General features: G+C 36.6%; 1 protein-coding gene across 1 annotated transcript in view; it reads left to right on the forward strand.

Annotated features, from left to right (window-relative positions):
* ADGRG7 (adhesion G protein-coupled receptor G7) overlaps nt 1-24532 on the forward strand; it is a 76159-nt gene that overhangs the window by 13172 nt on the left and 38455 nt on the right. Inside the window, exons 3-7 of the mRNA XM_072721810.1 lie at nt 15612-15725; nt 17567-17671; nt 20402-20514; nt 22743-22892; nt 23368-23471. Coding sequence (XP_072577911.1) covers nt 15612-15725; nt 17567-17671; nt 20402-20514; nt 22743-22892; nt 23368-23471 — 586 coding nt within the window. The remainder of the gene's footprint in view (nt 1-15611; nt 15726-17566; nt 17672-20401; nt 20515-22742; nt 22893-23367; nt 23472-24532) is intronic.

Here is a 24532-nt window from a genome sequence, read left to right on the forward strand (position 1 = left end):
GCCCTTAAGGGAAGGATTTCTCACATTCACAGAAGCTCCAACATCTACTGACCATCAAACAAACCATGAATGATCTTATCTCTGCCTAATTATTCCAAATGTAATTATTCATTAACAAGAAAAAAGAATCACTGGTTTAAACATCAAACGAGTGCTTCAGGACATGGCCTCTAGAATGGCAGTGATCTTCTGTGTAGTATAGAAAAACTTCTTACTCTGTTCCTGCTGCTGAATAAGGCCTCTTGCAAAGGGGCATGGTTCAAAGCTTTAGTCCAGATGAAGTTGATAGCATTTCATGCAAGTGGACACGACTTCTCTCAGAATTGGTGGAATAGACTTTGGCATTTTTATGCCGCGATGAAAATGTTAAATAACAATGATTTTTTTTCACCAAAGCATCACAGTGAGATATGTTGTCAAGTCACAATTCTCCACCTAGGCTTTCAGGAATAAGATAGTTTCGTTTGGTAAAGATATTTTTCAAAACTATTGATGACTCTTGCAATTTCCAAAAGGAGCTCAAGACTTGAAGTTCTTCTATGATGATGTCATTTGTTGGAACACTCTTCATCCAGAGTTTCACATGGCTGTTGCTTTTGAAGATTTAGGTCTTAGGTTAAATGCCACCTCCTCAGAGAGACCTTTTCTATCCACTCAGTCTAAGGTTATCATTCTATTTGCTCTCTTTCACATGTATTTTGTTCATGGCTTTTATCACCTGATGATCTCTTACTCATTGGTTTGCTGTCTCCTCATTCTCCTAGAATGAATGTCCCAAGAAAGCAGGCACCTGACTTATTAATCTGCATTCCCCGCACCTAGAAGAGTACTTGGAATATAGTTGCCAGTACATAGCTGATGAGTAAATGAAAGAATCATGTGAAAACCAGAAACTGGACTAAAAGTTGTCAAATATTTGTATTTAGAAGTGAAAGAATATAGCGACCAATTTCTTGTAATTTGCCTCCAAATATTAAAGTAAATGTTATTATGGATTTGTTTTCAGCAGTTAAGCAAGACATCATTTTAGTTTTCATCCTCTGTTCCAAGCCATGTAACACCCTAACAATTTCCAGAACTTTGGCTTCAGTAAGATCTCTCCAGTTGTGTATGGCCTCTTTAGTTTGGCTGTGTGATCAGTAATCTTGTACGATGCTTTTATGATGGACCAAATCAAAGTTTTATCAGACCTCTAACCTTTTTCACATTAGGCATTCTTCATAGAATATCAAATAAAATGCACCCTATCTGATGTGTTTTCAGAATGGACAACAGTAAGGTGCTCTATCTCCATTGGATTTGTGCTCCCAATAGCAATGAACCTTGTAATACAAGAAGCAGTGTGGTTTTTTGGTCTAATCACATTTGATGAAAGTAAATGAAACATAATTAAATTTTTATGTACATCTTTCACTTGACATTTTCCAACTTGAGCTAGGCCTGATGTAAATGTAGATATATGTCCATAAGCCTGGTAGTAGGGGTTTTCCTTAACTCTTAGGGAGACTCTCTTAACCTCATAACAGTAGCATTGATGGTTATGCCTTTGTTGAACCATATCCTATGTCTCTTCTGGATTATAAAACTTCCTCCTTTCTGCCATCATGAGTGCCTTTTCCACCCCTCTCTGGTTGCTCTGACCTTCATTTCCTATCACAGGCTTCATGCGTGCCTCAGGCCAACAAAAGACTTAAGTAGAAACCCAAGGTCAAACTTCATAGCATTGAAATTCTTGCACAGTAGGAAATGTGGGTTGTGGGGAAAGGTCAAGGAGAGTTTATTGATTCTCAGAAAATAATTTGTACACAGATGCTTAACTTTCATTTTACTCCATTTCAGTACTTCCTCAAGAGGCAAGCTTGATAATAAATCAAACTCATGGGACTGCTCCTGGAGTACAGGTTGTATTTGGAGGCTCAAAAAAAAAAAAAAAAAAGCTCCAGATGGAAAAGTTTGGGTTTTAGACAGCTGTAGTTTTATTTAGTCTCAATCCTGCTGTCGTAAATCACTATTCTGCTCCTTTTCCCAGTCTCCCTTATTGCTTCCTCAAATAACCACTCTCTCAGTCAAGAAAACAATTACTATGAAAAGGAAGGGATTTGTTTTGGGAGGAATACATTTTGTTTGTAATTGGCTGAAGGGCATGAATTATTTTAACATCAGTGATGTTTAAATTGCTGATACCATTTTCAAAGTCACTTTATTAAATTAAGAGGCTAGAACCTTGGCTTAGTTAGTGGATTTCTCCTTGATTTCCAGGTATTGGATATTTTTACTTAAAATTCTGACTACAAATGCCATCTTTTGATCTTTTGATAACATATGTTATTGGAGAGCATCTAGTATAGAATATGGTGCTTTGGAGTGTGCACATGAGAATCGGGGGAAAAAAGTACATGAATAGGAAAAAAAGAAAAAGCTCTGGAGTCTGGCTGCCTTGTTGAAATGCCAGTGTCACCACTTACTGATTAAACTTGAGCAAGTTACTCAACATTTCTGTGCTTCAGTTTTCTTAATATGGGGGTAATAATAAGCCTACCTTATAGAGCTGTTATTAAATGATTAAATGAGTTAATACACTTACAGGTTTAAGATGACATCTAGGACACTATAAGCCCTCAACAGATGTTAAATACTGTTTTTAATTTATAAATTTTTAGATAATTTAGTGCACAGATTTCTCCACTCCCTGAATTATACCTTGAATAGATGCCTTGAATTGACCTAGATTGGGCCTTTGGATTGAAATTCAACTTATCAAACTGAAGGTCTACAGTAGGTATAATCATTAAGTTTGACTGATTGTTTAAAACATTTTTTTTAAAGGATTTATTTATTTATTTATTTTGAGAGAGCGAGAGAGCTTGTGTACACAAAGGAGGGGGCGGGGAGAGGGAGAAGGAGAGGGGAAGCAGACTCTCAGCACACTCAGTGTGAAGTCTGAGGCAGAGCTGGATCTCTCACCATGAGATTGTGACCTGAGCCGAAACCAAAAGTCAGATGCTCCACCTACTAATCCACCCAGGTGCCCCTCAACTGATTAATTTAAAACAGAAACAGAAACAGTAACAGTTCTAAGAATTGCTATATCTTCCTGCATTAAAAAAGGATTTATACTGTGCTATACCATCAGGGAAATTTTATTACAATATTTAACCAGGTTATTGAAATATGTAACTGGGTAGTTCATGTTGAGTAACTTTTACCTTCAGGAAAAGCTGTACATTACATATTTTATTTGTTTAAATTGTTGAGTTTCTTTTCACAATGGAATAAACTTTCCTAAATATTGTCTTCTCATTTAAGAGGAGGAATCTTTATCCTCATCCAAATATTTCAAATTCCTGGTCTGCAACAAATGACAGATGCCAGGATGTTACAACACTTTAAGAATTGGAGCCAGACACTAGAGCCTTCTTAGGGAATTTCTCTGACTAAGGAAAGATAATTTTATTCCTGCACTTAATTAAACTAGATTTTTCAGAACAGATTTTAATTTTGTCTAGTTTAGAAGAAATGCGATTCATGTTTTCCATTTGGAAGTTTTAATATTTTATGCTACTTTCTCAGGCAGCATGAAGTGTTTTACATCTGGTTTTCCATGTTGTGTGGTAAAGATATTGAAAATAAGGCTAATATTTCTGGAAATATTACTTATAATTTAAGAAAATATAGGGAAATATTAATATTATACTGGTGTTATAAAAGAAAAAAACTTCTATTAAACACATTCCAGTGTTTGAATCCTCAAGTAACTTGAACCTGACGCTTACCCTCCCTGTTTTCCCTGTGTGAAGGCAGCACTGTGAGGAGAGGCCGGTAGCACTTGATTAGTAGCCAAGAGATCTGAGTTAACTCCACTTGGCCATCAATTAATTACTGATCTAGAACAAGTTACTCTTTATGTAGAAGGTACTCTTTATGTAGAATGGGGATGTTGGGTTAATGAATAGCTAATGTCATTTTTATGAGTCAGTAGGTTTATTTTTTTAATTATTTATTTTTTTAATTGGAGTTCAATTTTCAACATATAGCATATCACTCAGTGCTCATCCTGTCAAGTGCCCCCCTCAGTGCCCATCACCCAGTCACCCCTTCCCCCCCACCTCCCTCCCTTGCACTACCCCTTGTTCGTTTCCCAGAGTTAGGAGTCTCTCATGTCTATCTCCCTTTCTGATATTTCCCTACTCATTTTCTCTCCTTTCCCCTTTATTCCCTTTCACTATTTTTTATATTACTCAAATGAGTCAGTAGGTTTAAAAACCAGTTAAACAAAAGAAGCAAAGCACTTAATCTTTCTGGGTCTCTCTTTACTTAAAATGCAGAGGCTTAAGAATACCTATACTACCTTTGTAGGTAATTTAGGTATTTCAGGGGACAGGGTCTTGAACTGAGGAGCAAAAGGTGTTAAGATTGTGATTATGACAGAAGAGTAGTAGCTTAGCTTAATATCCTCAACCAAAATGCAAATGCCAAAGAGGTCAGTCAGCAAATGTTTGTTGAGTACCATCTATGCATCTGTCATTTCATTGGACCTGGAGATAAGAGACATTAAAACAATAAATATAAAAGAAAGTAAATTCTAAGGAAGACTGTTTGGCAATAATGAAAAGAACAAATGGAATGGAAATTAAAAACAAAACAAGAGCAGAGATCAACAAAACCAAAAGCTTAGTTTTTCGAAAACATGAATTTAAACAGATAAATCTCCAGTGAGATTTGTCAAGACAAAAAGGCATATGTGAAAGGGAATAGAAGGGAAGGGAGAAGAAATGGGTAGGAAATATCAGAAAAGGAGACAGAACATAAAGACTCCTAACTCTGGGAAATGAACTAGGGGTGGTGGAAGGTGAGGAGGGCGGGGGGTGGGGGTGAATGGGTGACGGGCACTGAGGGGGGCACTTGACAGGATGAGCACTGGATGTTATTCTGTATGTTGGCAAATTGAACACCAATAAAAAATAAATTTATTATTAAAAAAAGCAATATGTACAAAAATAAAGGGGGTCATAACACAAGTAGATTCACAGACAAGATTTAAGAACAAGTCTAGTGGGAATGTCCACCCAGAGCCTGCATCTTCCCTTTCAGGCTTTGCTTCCCTTTCAGGTCCTTAGGACTCCTGCTGGGCTTCTAGGGATTGTGGGTGTCATCTCCCCCAATCACCCCGAGGCCAGCCTCTCAGGGGGAAAAGGCATGCTCCCTGAGAGGTGGCCATTTATAGCTTGGTGGTGTGGGCTGGGGTGTCTACAGGTGTGAGCACAAGGCGTTCTGGGAAGGAGTCTGAGACTGGCAAGGGGAGAGAAGGGGGCAGATGCAGCTGGGGCTGTTTGCCACGTGCTGATGTAAAACTCCAAGGAATCCACAGTTTCTAAATTCAGACCTGGAGTTCCAGGTCCTTATGAAGATATGCTCATCATGATGTTAGAATCGAGCACACAGACTTTATGTAGCAGCCTAACTTAATTTATAAGTTTTTCATTTACTTTCATATCAATGGTACATAGGTCTTCATTGTACTTTGTCCCAGACCCTGCATATAGTTGCATTGCTAGTGAAAATTCGTACAATTAGTACAACTCCCATGGGGCAAGCTGGATATAACTGTCGAAGTGACAAATGTGTACTCTTTGGCTCAGAATTCCAATTCTGGGAATTACTGTCTAGATGAATTTGTACAGTTGCAAAGTAGAATATGTACAGGGGAATTTTGAAACAATGATCGAGAACAACACAAGTGTCCATCAGTAAGGGGTCAGTTAAATAAATTAGGGTATAGCCGTACAATGGACTATAATACAGCTGTAAAAGGAGAGGTGAAAGTTCTCTATGAACCGCTGTGGAAAGATTTTCAACATTCATTGTCAAAAGTATAAGAGCAAAAGCTATAGAAAGGAGAAGAAGAAAGTAAGACTATAGATTCACATCGCTTGTAGAAAGATTGGAAAAATTGTAGAAATTACTTGTATATATTTAGGGATGACATCAAGATTATATATACCTTTGTTGTTTTTATTTTCTGGCTCTGTGAATATAAAACCTATTAAAATATATAACAAAATAAAGCAGTGATTTAGAAAAGCTAATAAAATCACAAGCCAGCACCATTGGAAACCTTATCCTAGCTAATAGAAAAAACTTTCGCCAGGTGGCAATTTTCTAAAAAAAAAAATATAGATAATCAAATTTTCCCCCAAAGGAAGGAAAAAAAAAACCCTAACCAACATTGTAACCATTAAAATAGTTGACCTAATAGCAACCCCCCGCCCCCCTCCAAAAAGCAAAAACTGACTGCAAATGGTATGTATTGATTACCTTAGATATAATAATAGTATAAAATATGATATAAAAGATAAATGACAATTTCAATATGGTGTGATCTCTGGGTGTAGAGGGAAAGGAATGTTGATAGAAAGGGGTACAAAGGGCTTCAAGTCTTTCTGTAAAGTTTTATTATGTATTTCTTAAAAAGTCCAAAGCAAAGCTGAGAGAAAGTCACTATCTCTTAAAACTGGCTTTGGGTTAGTGAGGGATGTTTTATACTCTGTACGTTGTGTGTTTGAAGCGTTCTACAATTTAGAGATTCATGTATTCCCTTGGTTACACAGAGAAGTTTGTCATATAACAATGATGATTAAATCTGTCTTGGTAGATCTTAAGCTCTTTGAGATCTGGGTCTGTATCTTATTTTTCTTTTATACCAATAGACTTTATTTTTAGAGAAGTTTCGGGCTATGGTAAAATTAAACAGAAAAAATATAGAGTTCCCATTTATTCCCTCTCTCATCACCCATTCCCCTCCATATCATCCCTTATTATTAATATCTACACTGGTGGATTGTTTTGTTATAATTAATGAACCAACATCAATGCACTATTAATTAAAATGCATTTTGCATTAGAGTTCATTCTTTGTGTTGTACGGTTCTGTGGATTTTGACCAACACCCAATGACATATCCACTATGGCAATGTCATACAGAATAGCTCACTGCCCTAAAAGTCCCCTGTGCTTCACCGATTCATTCCTCTCTCCCTTTCCCAAACCCCTGATCTTTTTACTGTCTTTGTAGTTTTTCCTTTTCCAGAATGTCATATTTGGAATTAAATATGTAGGCTTTTTAGCCTGGCTTCTGTCACTTAGTTAATGTATTTAAGATTCCTTCATATCTTTTAGGGGCTTCATAGCTCATTTATTTTTATGGCTAAATAATATTCCATTGTATGGATATACCACAGCTTTTTAAAAAATCCATTTACCTGTTGAAGGGCATCTTGTTTGCTTCCAGTTTTTGGTGGTTACATATTCAGCTGCTGCAAACATTTATGTGTAGCTTTTTATGTGGGCATGAAGTGTCCACTCATGTGAGTAAACACTTCAGAGCACGGCTGCTGGATTGTGTGGTAAAACTCCGTGTAGCTTTATAAGAAACTGCTAAACTGTCTCCCAAACTGGCTGTACCATTTTCATTCCCACAAGTGCTGGATGAAGCTTCTGTTGCTCCACAGCCTGGTTGGCATTCGGTGTTGAGAGTTTTGGATTTTAGTCGTTCTAATAGGTGCGTAGTGTTATTGCACTGCCGTTCACTTTGCGCTTCCCTAATGACGTGTGATGTTGAGCGTATTTTCATATGCTTGTTTGCCATCTGTATATCTTCTTTGGTGAGATGTCTGTTCAGATCTTTTGCACACTTTTAATTATTTGCTTGCTTATTGATGAGTTTTAAGAGTTCTGGGTGTATTTTGGTTACCAGTCCTTTATCAGACATGTGATTTAGAAATATTTTTTCCCATTCTGTGTCTTGGTTTTTCCTTCTCTTAACAACGTTTTTTGTGGAGCATACATTTTAAATTTTTTTTGGAAGTTTCACTTATCTGATGTATTTACCTATCCTTTTTCCTTCATGGATTGTACTTTTGCTGTTATATCTAAAAAGTCATCATCAAGGTCACTTAGATTACTTAGATTACTTTTGCTGTTATATCTAAAAAGTCATCATCTAAGGTCACTTAGATTTTCTTCTGTATTATCTTCTGGAAGTTTTATAATTTTGCATTTTATTTATTTTTTGTTTTTTTATTTATTTAATTTAATTTAACTTTTTTAAAGAACAGCTGGTGAAATCTTTTTTTTTTAAAGACTTTATTTATTTATTCATGAGAGACACACAGAGAGAGAGGCAGAGACACAGGCAGAGGGAGAAGCAGGCTCCATGCAGGGGGCCCAATGTGGGACTCCATCCCGGGACTCCAGGATCACACCCTGGGCCAAAGACAGGTGCTAAACTTCTGAGCCACCCAGGGATCCCCCTATATATATATATATATATATTTTTTTTTTTGGTTTTGCAGTTTATATTTAGATTTATGGGATAGTTATTTTTTGTGAAAATTGTTAAGTCTAAGTCTGGATTTATTTTTTTGCATGTTTCTGTCTAATTTTCCCAGCAACATTTATTAAAAGGACTATCCTTTCTCCATTGAGTTGCTCTTACTCCTTTGTCAGGATCAGTTGACTATGTCTGTTTGGGCTGTTTATGGGCCTGTTTATGGGTTCTCTATTTTGTTCTAATGATCTATTCTTCTCTTCTTTGCCAATACCACAATGTCTTGATTATTGTAGGTTTCACAATGTCTTGAAGTCACATATTCTCAGTGCTTCAACTTTGTTCTCCTTTAATTGTGTTGGCTATTCTAGGACTTATACATTTGCATATAAACTTTAGTTTTCTTGATATACACAAAACAATTTTCTGGGATTTTGATTGGAATGGCATTAAATCTATAAATCAAGCTGTGAAGAATTGATAATCTAAACATAATGAATCTTCCTACCCATGTGCATGAAATATCTCTCTACTTATTTAGAATTTATTTTATCAGAAGTTTGTCATTTTCCTCATATAGGTTTTGTATGTATTTTGTTATATTTATATTCATGTATTTCTTTTTTGGTGCTAATTTAAATGGTATTGTGCTTTTAAATCCAAATCCAATTTACTTTTGCACATTAATCTTGCATCTCAAAATCTTACCATAATTGTTTATTAGTTCCAGAAGTTTTTTTGATGAATTACTGGGATTTCTGACATAGATAATCATGTCATCTCTGAATACAGACTTTTATTTCTTTCTCCCAACTTGAAATACCTTTTATTTCCTTTTCTTGTCTTACTGCATTAGTTATGACTTCCAGTATATTGTTGAATAGGAGTGGTGAGAAGGGAAATCCTTGCCATATTCTCCTCTTAGGGGAAAGCATCTAATTTTTCACCATTAAGTATGAGATTGGGTTTATGTTTTTTTGTGGTTGTTTTGTATCAAGTGTATGTAGTTCTCCTGTATTTTCAGTTTGCTAAGAGTTTTTAACATGACTGGAAATTGGATTCTGTTGAATGCTTTTTCTATATATATATTGATATGATCATTTGATTTTTCTTTTTAGCCTGTTGTTATGATGAATTACATTAATCGATTTTATTTTTTAATTAAAAATTATTTAAATAAATTAATTAACATATGTATTATTAGTTTCAGAGGTAGAGGTCAGTGATTCATCAGTCTTATATAATACCCAGTGCTTGTTATATCATATGCCCTCCTTAATGTCCATCATCCAGTTACTTCTTCCTCCCACCTCCTTCCCCTCCAAGGGCCCTCAGTTTGTTTCTTTTCTTTTTTTTTTTTTAAGATTTTATTTATTTATTCATGAGAGTCACAGAGAGAGAGAGAGAGAGAGAGAGAGGGAGAGAGAGTCAGAGACACAGGCAGAGGGAGAAGCAGGCTCCCCACAAGGAGCCCGATGTGGGACTCGATCCCCAATTCCGGGATTAAGGACCTGAGCCAAAGGTGGGCACTCAACCGCTTAGCCATCCAGGCATCACTCAGTTTGTTTCCTACAAATAAGAGTCCCTTATGGTTTGTCTCTCTTTCTGATTTCACCTTATTTTATTTTTCCCTCTCTTCCCCTATGATCCTCTGTTTTGTTTCTTAAGCTCCATATATGAGTGAGATCATATGATAATTTTCTTTCTCTGATTGACTTAATTCACTTAGCATATCCTCTAGTTCTATCCATGATGTTGCAAATGGCAAGATTTCATTTTTCTTGATGGTTGAGCAGTATTCCATCATATATATATAGATCACATTTTCTTTTTCCATTCATCTGTCAATGAACATCTGTGCTCTTTCCATTGTTTAACTATTGTGGGCATTACTGCTGTAAGCATTGGGGTGCAGGTGCCCCTTCAGATCACTGCATTTGTATCTTTGGGGTAAATACCTGGTAGTGTAGTGTAGCTGTCTTTTCAACGTTTTGTGGAACCTCCGTACTGTTTTCCAAAGTGGCCGCACCAGCTTGCATTCCTAGCAACAGTGGACAAGGGTTCCCCTTTCTCCACATCCTCCCCAAAATCTGTCATTTCCTGACTTGTTCATTTTAGCCATTCTGACTGGTGTGAGATGATGCCTCATTGTGATTTTGATTTGTATTTCTCTGTTGCCAAACTATGTGGAGCATTTTTTCATGTGTCTGTTGGTCATCTGTATGTCTTCTTTGGAGAAATGTCTGTTCATGTCTTCTGTCCATTTCTGTTTTAGATTATTTGTTCTTTGGGTGTTGAGTTTGAGAAGTTCTTTTTTTTAAAAAAATATTTTATTTATTTATGAGAGAGAGAGAGAGAGAGAGGCAGAGAGAGAAGCAGAAAGAGAAGCAGGCTCCATGTAGGGAGCCTGTTGCGGGACTCGATCCCTGGATTCCAGGATCATGCCCTGGGGTGAAGGCAGGTGCTAAACCACTGAGCCACCCAGGGATCCCTTTGAGAAGTTCTTTATAGATTTTGTATACTAGCCCTGTATCTGATGTGCCATTTGCAAATATCTTCTACCATCCTGTAGGTTGTCTTTTAGTTTTGTTGACAGTTTCCTTTGTTGTACAAAAGCTTTTTATCTTGATGAAGTCCCAATAGTTCATTTTTGCTTTTGTTTCCTTTGCTTTTGGAGACGGATCTAGCAAGAAGTTGCTGTGGCCAAGGTCACAGAGGATGCTGCAGAGTTCTCCTCTAGGATTTTGATGGATCCTTGTTTCACATTTAGGTCATCCATTTTGAGTCTGTTTTTGTGTATGGTGTGAAGAATTGGTCTAGTTTCATTCTACTACATGTCCAGTTTTCAGTTTTCACAACACCATTTTTTGAAGAGACTCTTTTTTTTTCTATTGGATATTCTTTCTTACTTTGTTGAAGATTAGTTGACTACAGAGTTGAGGGTCCATTTCTGGGTTCTCTAATCTGTTCCATTGATCTATGTGTCTGTTTTTGTGCCAGTGTCACACTATTTTGATGATTACAGCTTTGTAATATAGCTTGAAGTCTGGAATTCTGATGCCACCAGTTCTGTTTTCTTTTTCAACATTCCTATGGTTATTCAAAATCTTTTCTGGTTCCATACAAATTTTAGGATAAATCGTTCTAACTCTGTGAAATAAGTTGATGGTATTTTGATAGGGATTGCAATGAATGTATAGATTGCTCTAGGTAACATAGACATTTTAGCAATATTTGTTCTTTGAATTCATGAGCATAGAATATTTTTCCATTTCTTTGTGTCTTCTTCAATTTCTTTCATGAATGTTCTATAGTTTTCCGAGTTTAGATCTTTTACCTATTTGGTTAGGTTTATTTCTAGATATCTTATGGTTTTGATGTAATTGTAAGCGGGACTGGCTCTTTAATTTCTCTTTCTTCTGTTTCATTGTTGGTGTACAGAAATGCCACTGATTTCTGTGCATTGATTTTACAGCCTGCCACTTTGCTGAATTCCTGTAAGAGTTCTAGCAATTTTGGGCTTGTCTTTTGGGTTTTCCACATAGAGTATCATGTCATCTGCAAAGAGTGAGAATTTGACTTCTTCTTTGCTAATTTGGATGCCTTTTATTTATTTTTTGTTGTTGTTGTTGCCTGATTGTTGAGGCTAGGACTTCTAGTAATATATTGAATAGCAGTGGTGAGAGTGGACATCCCTGTCATGTTTCTGATCTTAGGGGAAAGGCTCCCAGTGTTTCCCCATTAAGAATGATATTTGCTGTGGGCTTTTCATAGATGGCTTTTATGACATCGAGGTATGTTCCCTCTATCCCTACACTGTGAAAGGTTTTAAGAATGGATGCTATACTTTGTCAAATGCTTTTTCTGCATCTATTGAGAGGATCACATGGTTCTTGTCCTTTCTTATATTAATGTAGGGTATCATATTGATTGATTTGCAGATGTTGAACCACCCTTGCAGTCCAGGAATAAATCCCACTTGGTCATGGTGAATAAGTCTTTTAATATACCTTTGGATCCTATTGGCTAGTATTTTGGTGAGAATTTTAGCATCCCATGTTGGTCTGTAATATCTGTGATATTGGTCTGTAATTCTCCTTTCTGGTGGGGTCTTTGTCTGGTTTGGGATCAAGGTAGTGCTGGCCTCATAGAAAGAGTTTGGAAGGTTTCCTTCCATTTCTATTTTTTGAAACAGCTTTAGAAGAATAGGTACTAATCTTCTTTAAATGTTTGGTAGAATTCCCCTGGGAAGCCATCCATCCCTGGACTCTTGTTTGTTGGGAGGTTTTTAATGACTGCTTCAATCTCCTTGCTGGTTATGGGTCTGTTCAGATTTTCTATTTCTTCCTGATTCAGTTTTGGTAGTTCAGACATTTCTAGGAATGCATCCATTTCTTCCAGATTGCCTAATTTGTTGACATAATTGCTCATAACATGTTCTTATAATTGTATTTCTTTGGCGTTGGCTGTGATCTCTCCTCTTTCATTCGTGATTTAATTTATTTGTGTCCTTTCTCCTGTGTTTACCAATCTTATCAATTCTTTCAAAGAATCAGCTCTTAGTTTCATTTATCTGTTCTACTGTTCTTTTGGTTTCTATTCCATTGATTTCTGCTCTAATCTTTATTATTTCTCTTATCCTACTTGGTGTAGGCTTTATTTGCTATTCTTTTTCCAACTCCCTTAGGTGTAAGGTTAGGTTGTGTATTTGAGGTCTTTCTTGTTTTTTGAGAAAGGCTTGTATTGCTGTATATGCTCCCCTCTTAGGACCACCTTTGCTGTCAATATGTGGAAATGAATTTCATTTGTGTATCTATTTTGTATCATTTAGTCTTGCTAAATTCACTTTTTGGTGGACATTAAGATTGTTGAAAGCATTTGGTGATGTCACTTGCAACAAAGAATGAACATTCTCAGGTGGCTCAGTAGTGGAGCACTTGCCTTTGGCTCAGGGCATGATCGAGTCTGGGATCGAGTCCCACATCGGGCTCCCTGAATGGAGCCTGCTTCTCCCTCTGCCTGGGTCTCTGCTTCTCTCTCTGTGTGTCTCTCGTGAATAAATAAATAAAATCTTAAAAAAATGAACATTCTATTTCTTCCTTTCTTAATTTTATGCTTTTATTTTGTTTTGTTTTACCTTTAGCCCTGGGTTCAGTACAATGTTGAATGAAAGTGGCTACAGCAACTCTTTTGTCAATCTTAAGGGAGAAAGCATTCAATATTACACTATTAAGTTTGATGTTATTGATAGGTTCCTCATAGATGATTTTTATTAGCTTGAGGAAATTTCCTTTTATTTATTGTTTGCTGAGAGTTAAAAGAATGTCAGATGCTTTTAGGCCCCTACACTTGTTGAAATAATCATATGGTCTTCCCACTTTTTTCTGTCATATGGTGAATTAAATTGTTTGATTTTCTATTGTTAGACCAACTTTACACTTCTGGTATAAACCTCACTTGGCCATGATATATTATCAGTTCTATGTATTGCTGGATTTGGTTTGCTACCTTTAAAGAATTTTTGCATCTGTGTAACTGAGATTTATTGGTCTGTACTTTTCTGCTTTTGTAATATTTTTGTCAGATTTTGGTATCAGAATTATCTTGGCATTGTGGAATATATGGGAAGCTTCTCTCTTTCTCTATTTTCTGAAAGAATTTACATGAGACTTGTATTATTTCTTCCCCAATTCACTGGTAAAACTATCTGGGCTAGTAGTTGGTTGCTTTCAAGATTTTTTCCTTATCTTTGAGATTCAGAAGTTTGACCATGGTATGTGTAAGTGTGGTTTTCCTTGTATTTATTTTGCTTGGGTTGTGTTGAGCTTCTTGGATCTATAGGTTAAAGTTCTTAGCCAGATTAGAGAAATTTTGACCATAATTTCTTTTGGTATATTAAATGTCCTATTCCTTCTTTCTTTCTGGAACTCCAATTGTATACATATTAGACTGCTTTATATTGTCTCACATGTCCCTGGAACTCTGTTTTTTTCTATCTTATTTTTCTTCCCAGATTTGAGGGGAGTTTACATATAGACTTTGAGCCACAAAGTAGTGCCCTTAGTGGAAATACTGTGTAAACTTGGAATAGCCTTCAGTTTCTGTCTGCTTTTCATTGCTGTCCAAAGTCCCCAAGTAGTTTCCTTTCTCTTTCCTCTTCCTCTTCCCCCTCCTTCTCCTCTCCTCCTCCTTCTCCTACCCCGCCTTCCCCACCTCCTCCTCTTTCTTGACAACTTTTGTCCAGAATTTAAAAGTGTTATCTGTGGGAGGCTTAAATTATACAATCTATTCCATCATTATTGGAGCTGGAACTCTGCTTTCTGTATTCTTAAGCTTAGTTAATTCATTCACCACCCACCCTACCTTCAATGTAGAGATACCAGTGTGCCCAACTCAAAATAACTAGTCACCAGATCCTTGCAATCCTGTCTCAGGCATGCTTCCTGAATCTGTTGAGACTTAACTTCCTTAGAGCCACTGCCCTAGATCTGATCCCCATTCAACTGGCTTTCCTTGCCCCCTCACCTCAGTCACTTCCTATATCACTTGAGATATCTTTCTAAAACAACATTTTTTATTATGTTACTACTTTGTTTTAAGATCTCTCTAGACTCTTACAGGATTAAATCTCATTGGCTTGGTCTATAAACCCTCCTACAATCCAGTTTGCGTCCTGCTGTTGCTCCACATAGAACCAATATTCCTGATTTGTTAAGTGTTGCTATGTTCCTTGAACACATCAGAACTTTCCATATTTTTGTGGTTTTGCACTTTGTATCCTGCCTATTTGGGGCTACTCTTTTTATTTGGCTTTTCTAGATTCAGCCTTAAAATCTGATTCAAATACCACTTCTTCTGGAAAGTTCTCCCTGAATAAATTACTTCTGTCCTCAACATCTCTCTTCTTTGTTCTTGAAGTACTTACAAATCTGCATGTTGGCTTAGTTGGCTGGTCTATCTATCTATCCATCCATCTATCTCATCTATATAATCTCCCGTTTTCCCCAGTAGATACTAATCTCCTTGATTAAGGTATTGTTCTTTCAAATGTAGTTTTTTGGTCTTTATAATCTCTTGTAATCATTGTATGTACTGTTTAGATTCTCAATGTGTATTTTTATTGATGATAATATTACAAAAAAATTACTTCTCCACTGGTACTCAAAGTAATTGTTTTACATATAGAAATCAAAGGCCACAGATCCAAAAGGAGAAACTGATCAGCCAGTTGGTGTATTATTCTATTATTTATTGTTTTTGTTTTGTTTTGTTTTGTTTTTTTAAGGATCATTAACCTCCTCATCAACCATCCCTATAGACTTCTGCAGGAATGGTGGAACCTGGGAAAATGGCAGATGCGTTTGTCCAGACTTGTGGAAAGGACGGAGGTGTACCATTGGTAAGTTATTCGGAATGGTACTAGGGTATGAGGTTTAGGTGACTTGTGTTAATAAGGACAGCAGCAAAGCTTCCTGAAGCTTCTTTTAATAATTTAGTAACAATGGATATAATGATGGTGGCTTCAAGATGTGTTTGTTAGCTTAATAGTAAAAGTGGAGTATTCTTTTTGGGCTACTTACCTGTATGTTCAATTTACCTAGTGTATTTCCCAACTTTCCAGTTTGTGTGTAACCTGACCAGATGCTTTTCCTTCTTGTTGCAGTGCCTATTCAGGGCAAGGGGTGGTATGGTTTCCTCAGGTCCTTTCAGTTAGTGATACGCTATATTATCCCATTTCAAATATCACAGTTCTAACATATTTAACTTTTCTGAAATCAAGGCACATCTTCCTATCTAAGGCTATATTTAGATGAAGCTTTTGCCTTTTTATCCTTTCTCTTGATAAGATGTTATTAAATTAGTTTGACTTCAGACAGTGTTCTCAGAATCAAAGTTCAAAGCCACTTTTATTTTTTTAAATTTTTAAAATTGTTTTAAAGATTTATTTATTTATTCGTGAAAGACACACAGAGAGAGACAGAGACAAAGACAGAGACAGAGACATAGGCAGAGGGAGAAGCAGCTCCCTGGAGGGAGCCCAATGCAGGACTCAATCCCAGGACCCCGAGATCATGACCTGAGTCAAAGGCAAATGCTCAACCACTGAGCCACCCAGGTGTCCCACCACTTCTTTTTTTTTTTTCACTTCTTTTTTTTAAATTAAAGTACAGTTGACACACAATGTTACATTAGTTTTAGTGTACAACATAGTTTTTATGTACAACATAGTGATTTAACAATTCTATCCATTATGCTTGCTCACCACAAGTGTAGCTCCCATCTGTCACCATACAATGCTATTATGATACCTTTGAACTGTATCACTTATGCCGCAGTTTTTATTCCCGTGACCTATTCATTCCATAACTGGAAACCTGTATCTCCCACTTGCCTTTTCCTATTTTGCCCATCCTCCCACCTTTTACCTCTGGCAACCATTCTTTTATTCTCTGTGTTTATAGGTCTGGTTCTGCTTTTTGTTTATTCATTTATTTTGTCTTTTAGATTCCACATATAAGTGAAATAAGATGTATTTTTCTTTTTCTGTCTATTTCACCTAGCATAATACCCTCTAGGTCCATCTATGTTGTTGCAAATGGCAAGGTCTCATTCTTTTTCACAACTGAGTCATACACGCACACACACATACACACACACACACACACACACACACACTCTTAGGCTGCTTTCATGTCTTGGATATTGTAAATAATGCTTCAAAGCTGCATCTTCATCTGCAGTATGCTTCCCAATACTGGGTACACTTTATGCTGCCTGCCTAGGAGGCAGAGCCCTAGAAATACACTCCTATAATTTGCTACATTCCTACGAGTCAGTATATCTCACATGCTCCATGACTTTGGTCTTTTTGCTTTGACCCACATCCTCATGGTACCCTTTGGTACTACAGGTTCTATATCTTTAATTTTTAAGATTTCAACTAATTTGATTTCATGGTCTTTCTGATGTGTCAGTGATCACATTCTACTTACCTCTACCAAGTTACATATTGTGCACATTTTAACTAGAACCCATTATCTAACATACTAGTTTTTCTAATGGTATTAGCTGAACCAGATAAAAGAGTATGAAGTGTCTGGTGGGTCAGTGGGTCCTAAAGTCTTCTATTTTCCTTCAAATTATACTGAATAGGTTTTGAACTTTGACTTTTATCTGGTTTGAAAATTTAAGAAGAAAATTATTATTTATGATGAAAAAAATGTTTCATTTTCATTACAGCTAATTTCTGTGAAAACAGTACCTATGAAAGTTTTACTTTTGACAGAATTCCAGTGGGAAAATATGGATTTTCTCATCAAAGATGTGATAAGGACACATTAAATGGTATGTGTTTTTCCAAACATCTCCTGTGTAAGTATACGAATCACTATGCTGGGTCAGAGCTATCATCCCTCCAACTAGTTATTAAGCCCCTGGAAGAGGCATCAAAGAAGGTCTTGTGAAAGGGTTTGGCTCTGTTTCATGATGCGAATGTTCAAAATTTAGGATACAACTTCACATAATTCTAATTCTCCTAAAAACTGTAATATGGATCAGTTATAAATTCCTTTTAATCTATCATTTTCCATTGGTTTATTTTCCCAGTTTCATCCATGTTCTGGAATTTGAACACATTAATATCTATTCATTGAGTTATATAATTTGTCTGAATTTTAAACATTAGTTATAGATTTGTACCATATCCACTTTCAAACTTCTATCTTTCTAGGTAGAAATGGCCAGTTAAGTCTGTCCACACTTGGTAGTTCTTCATCTCCTTGGTCATTTTAGTTATCCATCTTGGAACATTCTCCAGCTTCATCACACTTTTCTTGAAGCACGACAACCTTGCTTGCATAGAGACATTCCAAGGATAAAGGAGCAAATAACATTTTCTAATTTCTTATATGCTCCCTGTTGATATGTAGGATTTTGACAAGCTGTTTTATTGCTGTATTGGGTTATACCTTCCAAGAATAGCCCTTAAAAATTCAAAAATTCCTTTCCTGACAGCTCAGAGCCCATTATGCCATATGATTTTCCCTTGATGTTTTATCTGAACTTTGTTTGCATTGACTTCCATTTGACCAGTCCTCCTATTTCTCACACCTTCCTGCAGGATATCATTTCCTACAGAATAAGATATCTCAGTAACACAGCCAATTCTAGATCATTTATGAAAATGCTTGATAGAAATTCTGTCAGTAATAACCCTGCGGAGAATTTCACATTTTATTTAGATACTTCTTATTATGTATGTCAAAGGCTCTTCGAAACACTGCAGTACTTACAGGTACTGGTCTTTCTTCTTTGTTTCTTTATCTTCTTTATTCTAAGAGATTATGTAGACCAGTATTCCATTTGCAGAATTCAAATAGCCTCTGCTCACATATATCATGCCTACTCAAATATTCATGATCCCATTTACATAGGTCCTTCTAGCCTCTTGATTGAAAGCTCAGAAAGTAAAAGATAAGGGGAAGGGGTTTCAAGTATTGGTACTTACTTCTTATACTGTATGGTATTCAGGAATACCTATTGTCTTAATTTTTCATGTTTTGTATATCTTAAATATTTCATTATAATTTATAAAAGAGATACAACTACAAAAAAATAGCTGTGGGCTACTGAATGGGGAACAGTATAAAAAAGTCAGTAATGTGCTCATCAAAGGATATCACATTTGTTTGATATATATTATGTTTTTGGGACAAGAGAATCACTTTCATTTGGCTCTTTTATTTGGTTATATGTTTTTTTCTGAGCAACACTTATGAACAGGTTTATTTTTACACCTTTGAATTTCAAATTGAGCCTATAAAATAATTTTAGAGATATAGATTCCAACTATTGGCAAATTTGCTTTTAGTTTCATATTAAGAATTACTTCTAAATTATTTAAGTTGATATAGTAAATGACCAAAATATTTTCACTGATTTTGAGTGGGTATATTCATTCATATAGGTAACATAGAGGAAAAAATGCATTAAACAAATAAAATTCTACATATATATTTGAAATTTTCATTATGTCATAAAGTAGAGGTGGAGCCATTATGTAAGTTAAGAGTGGCTTTAACCTTCTACTTTGTATCTCTAATTTCAGTGTTTCTAGGTGTTACCTCAAGAAGCAGCTGCTAGAAGCTACTCCTGAGAAAATTTCACCTCCTGATAGCTGTCTCTAATGAGAGCTGGAGGTGATTTTATCTATTAATAGCCTCTTAAGCATTAGCCACAGGAGGACACTGAGGTAGGGAGGCTCAGCGATAATTACAGGAAATAGACCCAATGATTCAAAAAGTATTTATTGAGAGCCAACCAGGTATCAGATAGGTGCTACAATACAGTGGAACTCTTTGCCTTTCAGGTGTTCCTCAGATTTGGATAAAGAAGGAAAGATCGATCGATTGATTCAATACTTAGTAGGAATTTTTCATACTGTTTCTGATCTCTCAACCTTCATCATATCCGATTCAGAGCCCTATGTCCCTAGTTGTTGGAAGGCACATCTTCCTTGCAGACTTCAAAAGAAGGAAATAGTTGGCTGGTCTTTTGATTTTCAGATTTAAAAATCAAGATAAGTGACATCTGCCTAAAAGTTTCCTGTAGTGACTACCCGATTCACTTTTCCATTGCTGTGTATTACATCATCCCAAATGCCGTGGCTTCAAAGAATAATGATTTAGATTTTTCATAGATCTCTGAGTTGATGGACTGGTGGAATGTGCAAGATGACCTCACTCACATGGTGCTTTGTTGCTGGTTGTATGGCCTCAATTGTCTTCCACATAGCCTTTCACCCTCTAGTAGATTAGAGCTGCTTCCCCACACAAGAGTCTCCGGACAGTGTCCCAAGACAGAAAGGCTGCAACTTCAAGTCTTGAGGCCCAGGTTCTGGAACTCTCACAGAACATTCTCTTGGTCAACGCAAGCGATAAGTCCAGTCCAGATTCAGAAAATGGAGAAGTGGGAGTCACAAAATCACACAGAAGGGGATGTGTACAGGAGCAAAAAATTGCTAGTGCATCTTGCCATCTTTGCAAACAGTCTTTTTTTTTTTTCTTTTTATTAAAGCGGGCAATCCAATGGCAACGCGGCTGTGCAATATTACTAAGTATGGAGTGATAGTATTACAAAACGTGACCATAGGAAATTGCAATGAAAATCTGGAAACCCTGGAAAAACAGGTATGCCACAGAGGCCATGGGCTGGGCAACTGGAGAAAGTTCGGACTATGTAAGTCTGTTCTTTAAATACCTAATGGTCAATGCGTCTAAAACTCTCATATTAGAAATAACGAAAACTGGTAACTAAAACCACTCTTTTTTTTTTCTGAAGTTGATATCTGTTTGTGAAAAGGGACTACTGGACCTGTTGGTTCAGCAAATTTTAGCAAATGATGATCTATAACAGATTTTAAATAGCCTCATCTTTTTAGACCAATGAAGTGTTGGCTGAAAATAGATCACTGACATTTGAGACCAAAGGGAATGTATTTTGATGGTCAACTGAATCAGAATAAAAATAAAGGGGGAGAAAAAAAAAACAACCAAAAAAGACCTTTTGAGGCCTTAATGCTCATCTCAGGGCTTATCTGTGAGCCAGTGAGGTAGGTAATACATATGATTAGATATTTTTTCAATTTTTTCATTAAATTATTTTAACCTAGTGTATACCTAAATGCAAATGCATGGAATGGCTAATATCTGGGGCCAAGGAAGGGGAGGAGAAGGAAACTTTGGTCCTTCTAAGTGTAGGGCATGTCAAATATATTATCTTATTTAGTTCTTCTAGAACCTCAGTTATTCTCATAGATAATTATAGTGATTATACTAATTATTGAGCAATTACTGTGTGCCAAATACTGTGTGACACTTTACATGTTATTTTGTCATATTTAATTCTTACAACAACTATATAGTTATTAATGTACCTATTTTATAGATGAGGAAGCTATCTTTGAGAGGTGCAGTGAACCATAGCCAAAAAGGATTTTTATTTTAAAGTACACATTATATCATGCTGGCTCCCTAATTGCAGATAGACAGAGTTAGGGGTAGAAATGGGGTTGGGAGTGTTGAGTAGAGGTGGATGCTAATGCCATAGTTTGTGCCAACTTCACAAACTAGGGGAAAGACCTCATGTTATGGAGTCTCACTAACCAGTTTTTGGCTCTCAGCTCTGACACTTTTTTTTTTTTTTAAAAGATTTTATTTATTTATTCATGAGAGACACACAGAGAGAGGCAGAGACATAAGCAGAGGGAGAAGGCTCCCTGTCAGGAGCTCGATGTGGGACTCCATTCCAGGACCCTGGGATCACGACCTGAGCCAATGGCAGATGCTCAACCACTGAGCCACCCAGATGCCCTGCAGCTCTGACACTTTTAATCTGCCATGAACTTTGGGTGAACTCTTTTACCTCTCCAAACCTTTAAACAGGGATGAGGATGCTCCATTCATAGTGTTGTTTTTGTGTATTAAATGTGATAATACCTACAAAACATCCAGGAAAGTGCCTGGCCCAGAGCAGAGACCTAGCTATTGAATGAGAGCTTTCTTCATTTCTGTACATTGATTGAATATTGTTTTCAACTCTTCCCTGTGAATGGCCTGTAACCTTGGCTTGATTTTTGAAATAATGCTGCCATCTAGTGAAAAACTAAGCCACATACACGTGCACATTAACACCTGTTAGCCTCACAACACTAGAGCCAGGGGGCCGGCTGGTACCTGGAGATAGGGTTTAGTGTTTCCCAATCTGCGCTGAAAAGCTGTTTTAACAATTTCTAACTCCCTGCAGACCAATAATTTTGTAAAATGTAGTAAAAATTAATTATTAGGAAAATGGGATGAAAAAAGGTAAAATATAAATCTTTTTTTTTTTCCTCTTTTAAAAAAGATTTATTTATTTATTATTGAAGTATCGTTGACACACAGTGTTACATTAATTTTGGGTGTACAAAACAGTGATTAGAACAAGTCTATATGTTGTGCTATGCTCACCCAAGTGTAGCTACCATCTGAATATAAATCATTGAAATGAATCATTGGGTTCACCAGCATACAATTGTTGTGTAAGTTTCTGGCCAGTTACCCTCAGTTTCTGTGCTTGCCTTCCTATGAAGCCTGTAACAAACAGTGAATCAACATTGGCTCATGGATCCCACCTTGAGGAGCACTGATCTACCTATGGCAGCCTGTCTTAGTTCGTTAATCCTGGCCCATAGTAAGAGCTGGAAAAACCACCAGCCTGCATGTACTGTGTCTTTTACTCAAGGAGAGAAGCAAACATGAAGAACCAAGTGGATGTTCATGAGATTATCAGCTAAATTCAAGCTTATTCCCAACAATTGCTTGCAAAGTGTTTAGACATAGCTGTATGAAGTTAGGGTTTTTGTTTTTTTCTTAAACAGATAGACAACATCTCATCACAGTCTCTGAATATTTCCAATGAAGCTCAGATTTTAACATCTGATGTCAAGAGAATAACTCCTGACAATGTCACTTCTGCTACTAGAGTGGTTGGGCAGATCTTCAACACATCCAGAAATGCTTCCTTTGAGGTAAAACTCACAAGCTTTTTATAAAGGGGGAGGGGGAGGAAAAAAAAAAAGACATGGAAAGAAAGACAAAACTAGAAATCACTTTACTTGGTTCAATAGTAAGTATGAGAGTTATACTACGTGTTGTGGCCCATGTTTCCACCATCAGAGCCCTGCAGTCTTACTTAGTTTCTGCTTCTGTGCGCATCTGCTTCGGTGTTCCTGGGGTTGGGGTAGAGGTTCTGTGAAGGACCTCGCTTTGAGGCCGAATTCAGAAACCTAAGGTTCCTGAAGGACTCAATTTAAAATTTCACCATGTGTTACCTTTATTATCTCTGCTATCTAAAATGACACCTTGAATTTTGAAAAATATCTGCCTCTAGATTACCGTTCTAATGGTGCCACTTGACCCCATAATAATGCTTGATAATGCTGGTGAGGATGGTATATGACACATGTCTTCTATGATGATTGTTTGCTGCCTTCTTCCTGGCAGGCGAAAGCTGTTGCTGTAGCCACAGTGAGTCAACTTCTAGAAGCCAAAGAAGATGTTTTTCAAAGTGCTGCTGCTGCTACTGACTATGATGATACCTTTGCAACGTAAGCACAATTCCAGTTGGTAAAGAAGACATCACAAAGTGCTAGTTAGTTTCCTGGGTTACAGCATTGAGAAAGATGTCTTGATTTCTCTCATGGATGCACCAACTGGCTGATTCCTGGGAATGCAGACTGAAGCCTTGGCTTTCCACCTTTCCCAGATCACCTGATCTGATCTTCATTGCTTAGACAGAGTGGTACATGTGAACTCCTGGTTCCTGGGGAGGCCACGGCCCAGGAGGTAGAGAGCAACTGGGATGATTCATATTAGAACCTATGTTCCTAGCCTTACCTTGGGTGTGGCCAAAGGTCAACCTGCAGGCACAGTAGGAGCTCTTTCAACTGTTTTCTCAATGTACAGAGCTAAAAATAATAGCATGACTTTGCAGGACACGTTGCCAGCTGCCTGTACACGACTCAGCTAGCCCCAACATCCTGGTGTGTCTTGGTTTAGCTTTCTTTAGCTTTCCCAAGGTTACATTGGAAAAAAAAAAAAAAAAGAATCCAACTCTACCTGCCTTCTCTCTTTTTGATTCCTATGTTTGGGCACCTTTTAGTTGTATATTTGTAATAAAACTCATGTGCTTTATTATAGAGATCCCTTACTAGGATTCATTATGTTTTTATCTTATATATAGTTTTAAAATTTTTTTAAATTAGGTAAATATACATACTCACCATAGAAAAATAAGAAAATATATAGATGAGCAAAACTTAAAAAATTGTCCCACCTTTTTTAACCTGTTGGTATATATTGTTCCAGGTGTTTTTCTCTGTATGTGTTTTTGTGTTTGTATCATATTACATATTACTGATTTATAGCTGTTTTTTGTCACTTAATACCTTATGAACATCTTTTCAGTATAAATATCCACACATATACATCATAAATTTTAGATACTGCATGAGTGAACTTTTATTTAAGCAATTCCTCCTGAGAGACATTTAGATTGCTTCAAGTCTTTTACTATTTTGAGCAACCAACATTCTTATACATAATCTCTGTTTGTATGGCCCATAATTTTTAGGAGAAATTCCTAGAAGTAGCTCTCAGTATTCCAATT

The sequence above is a fragment of the Vulpes vulpes genome, chromosome 1 (genome assembly GCF_048418805.1).
Source record: "Vulpes vulpes isolate BD-2025 chromosome 1, VulVul3, whole genome shotgun sequence".
NCBI classification, from domain to species: Eukaryota; Metazoa; Chordata; class Mammalia; order Carnivora; family Canidae; genus Vulpes; species Vulpes vulpes.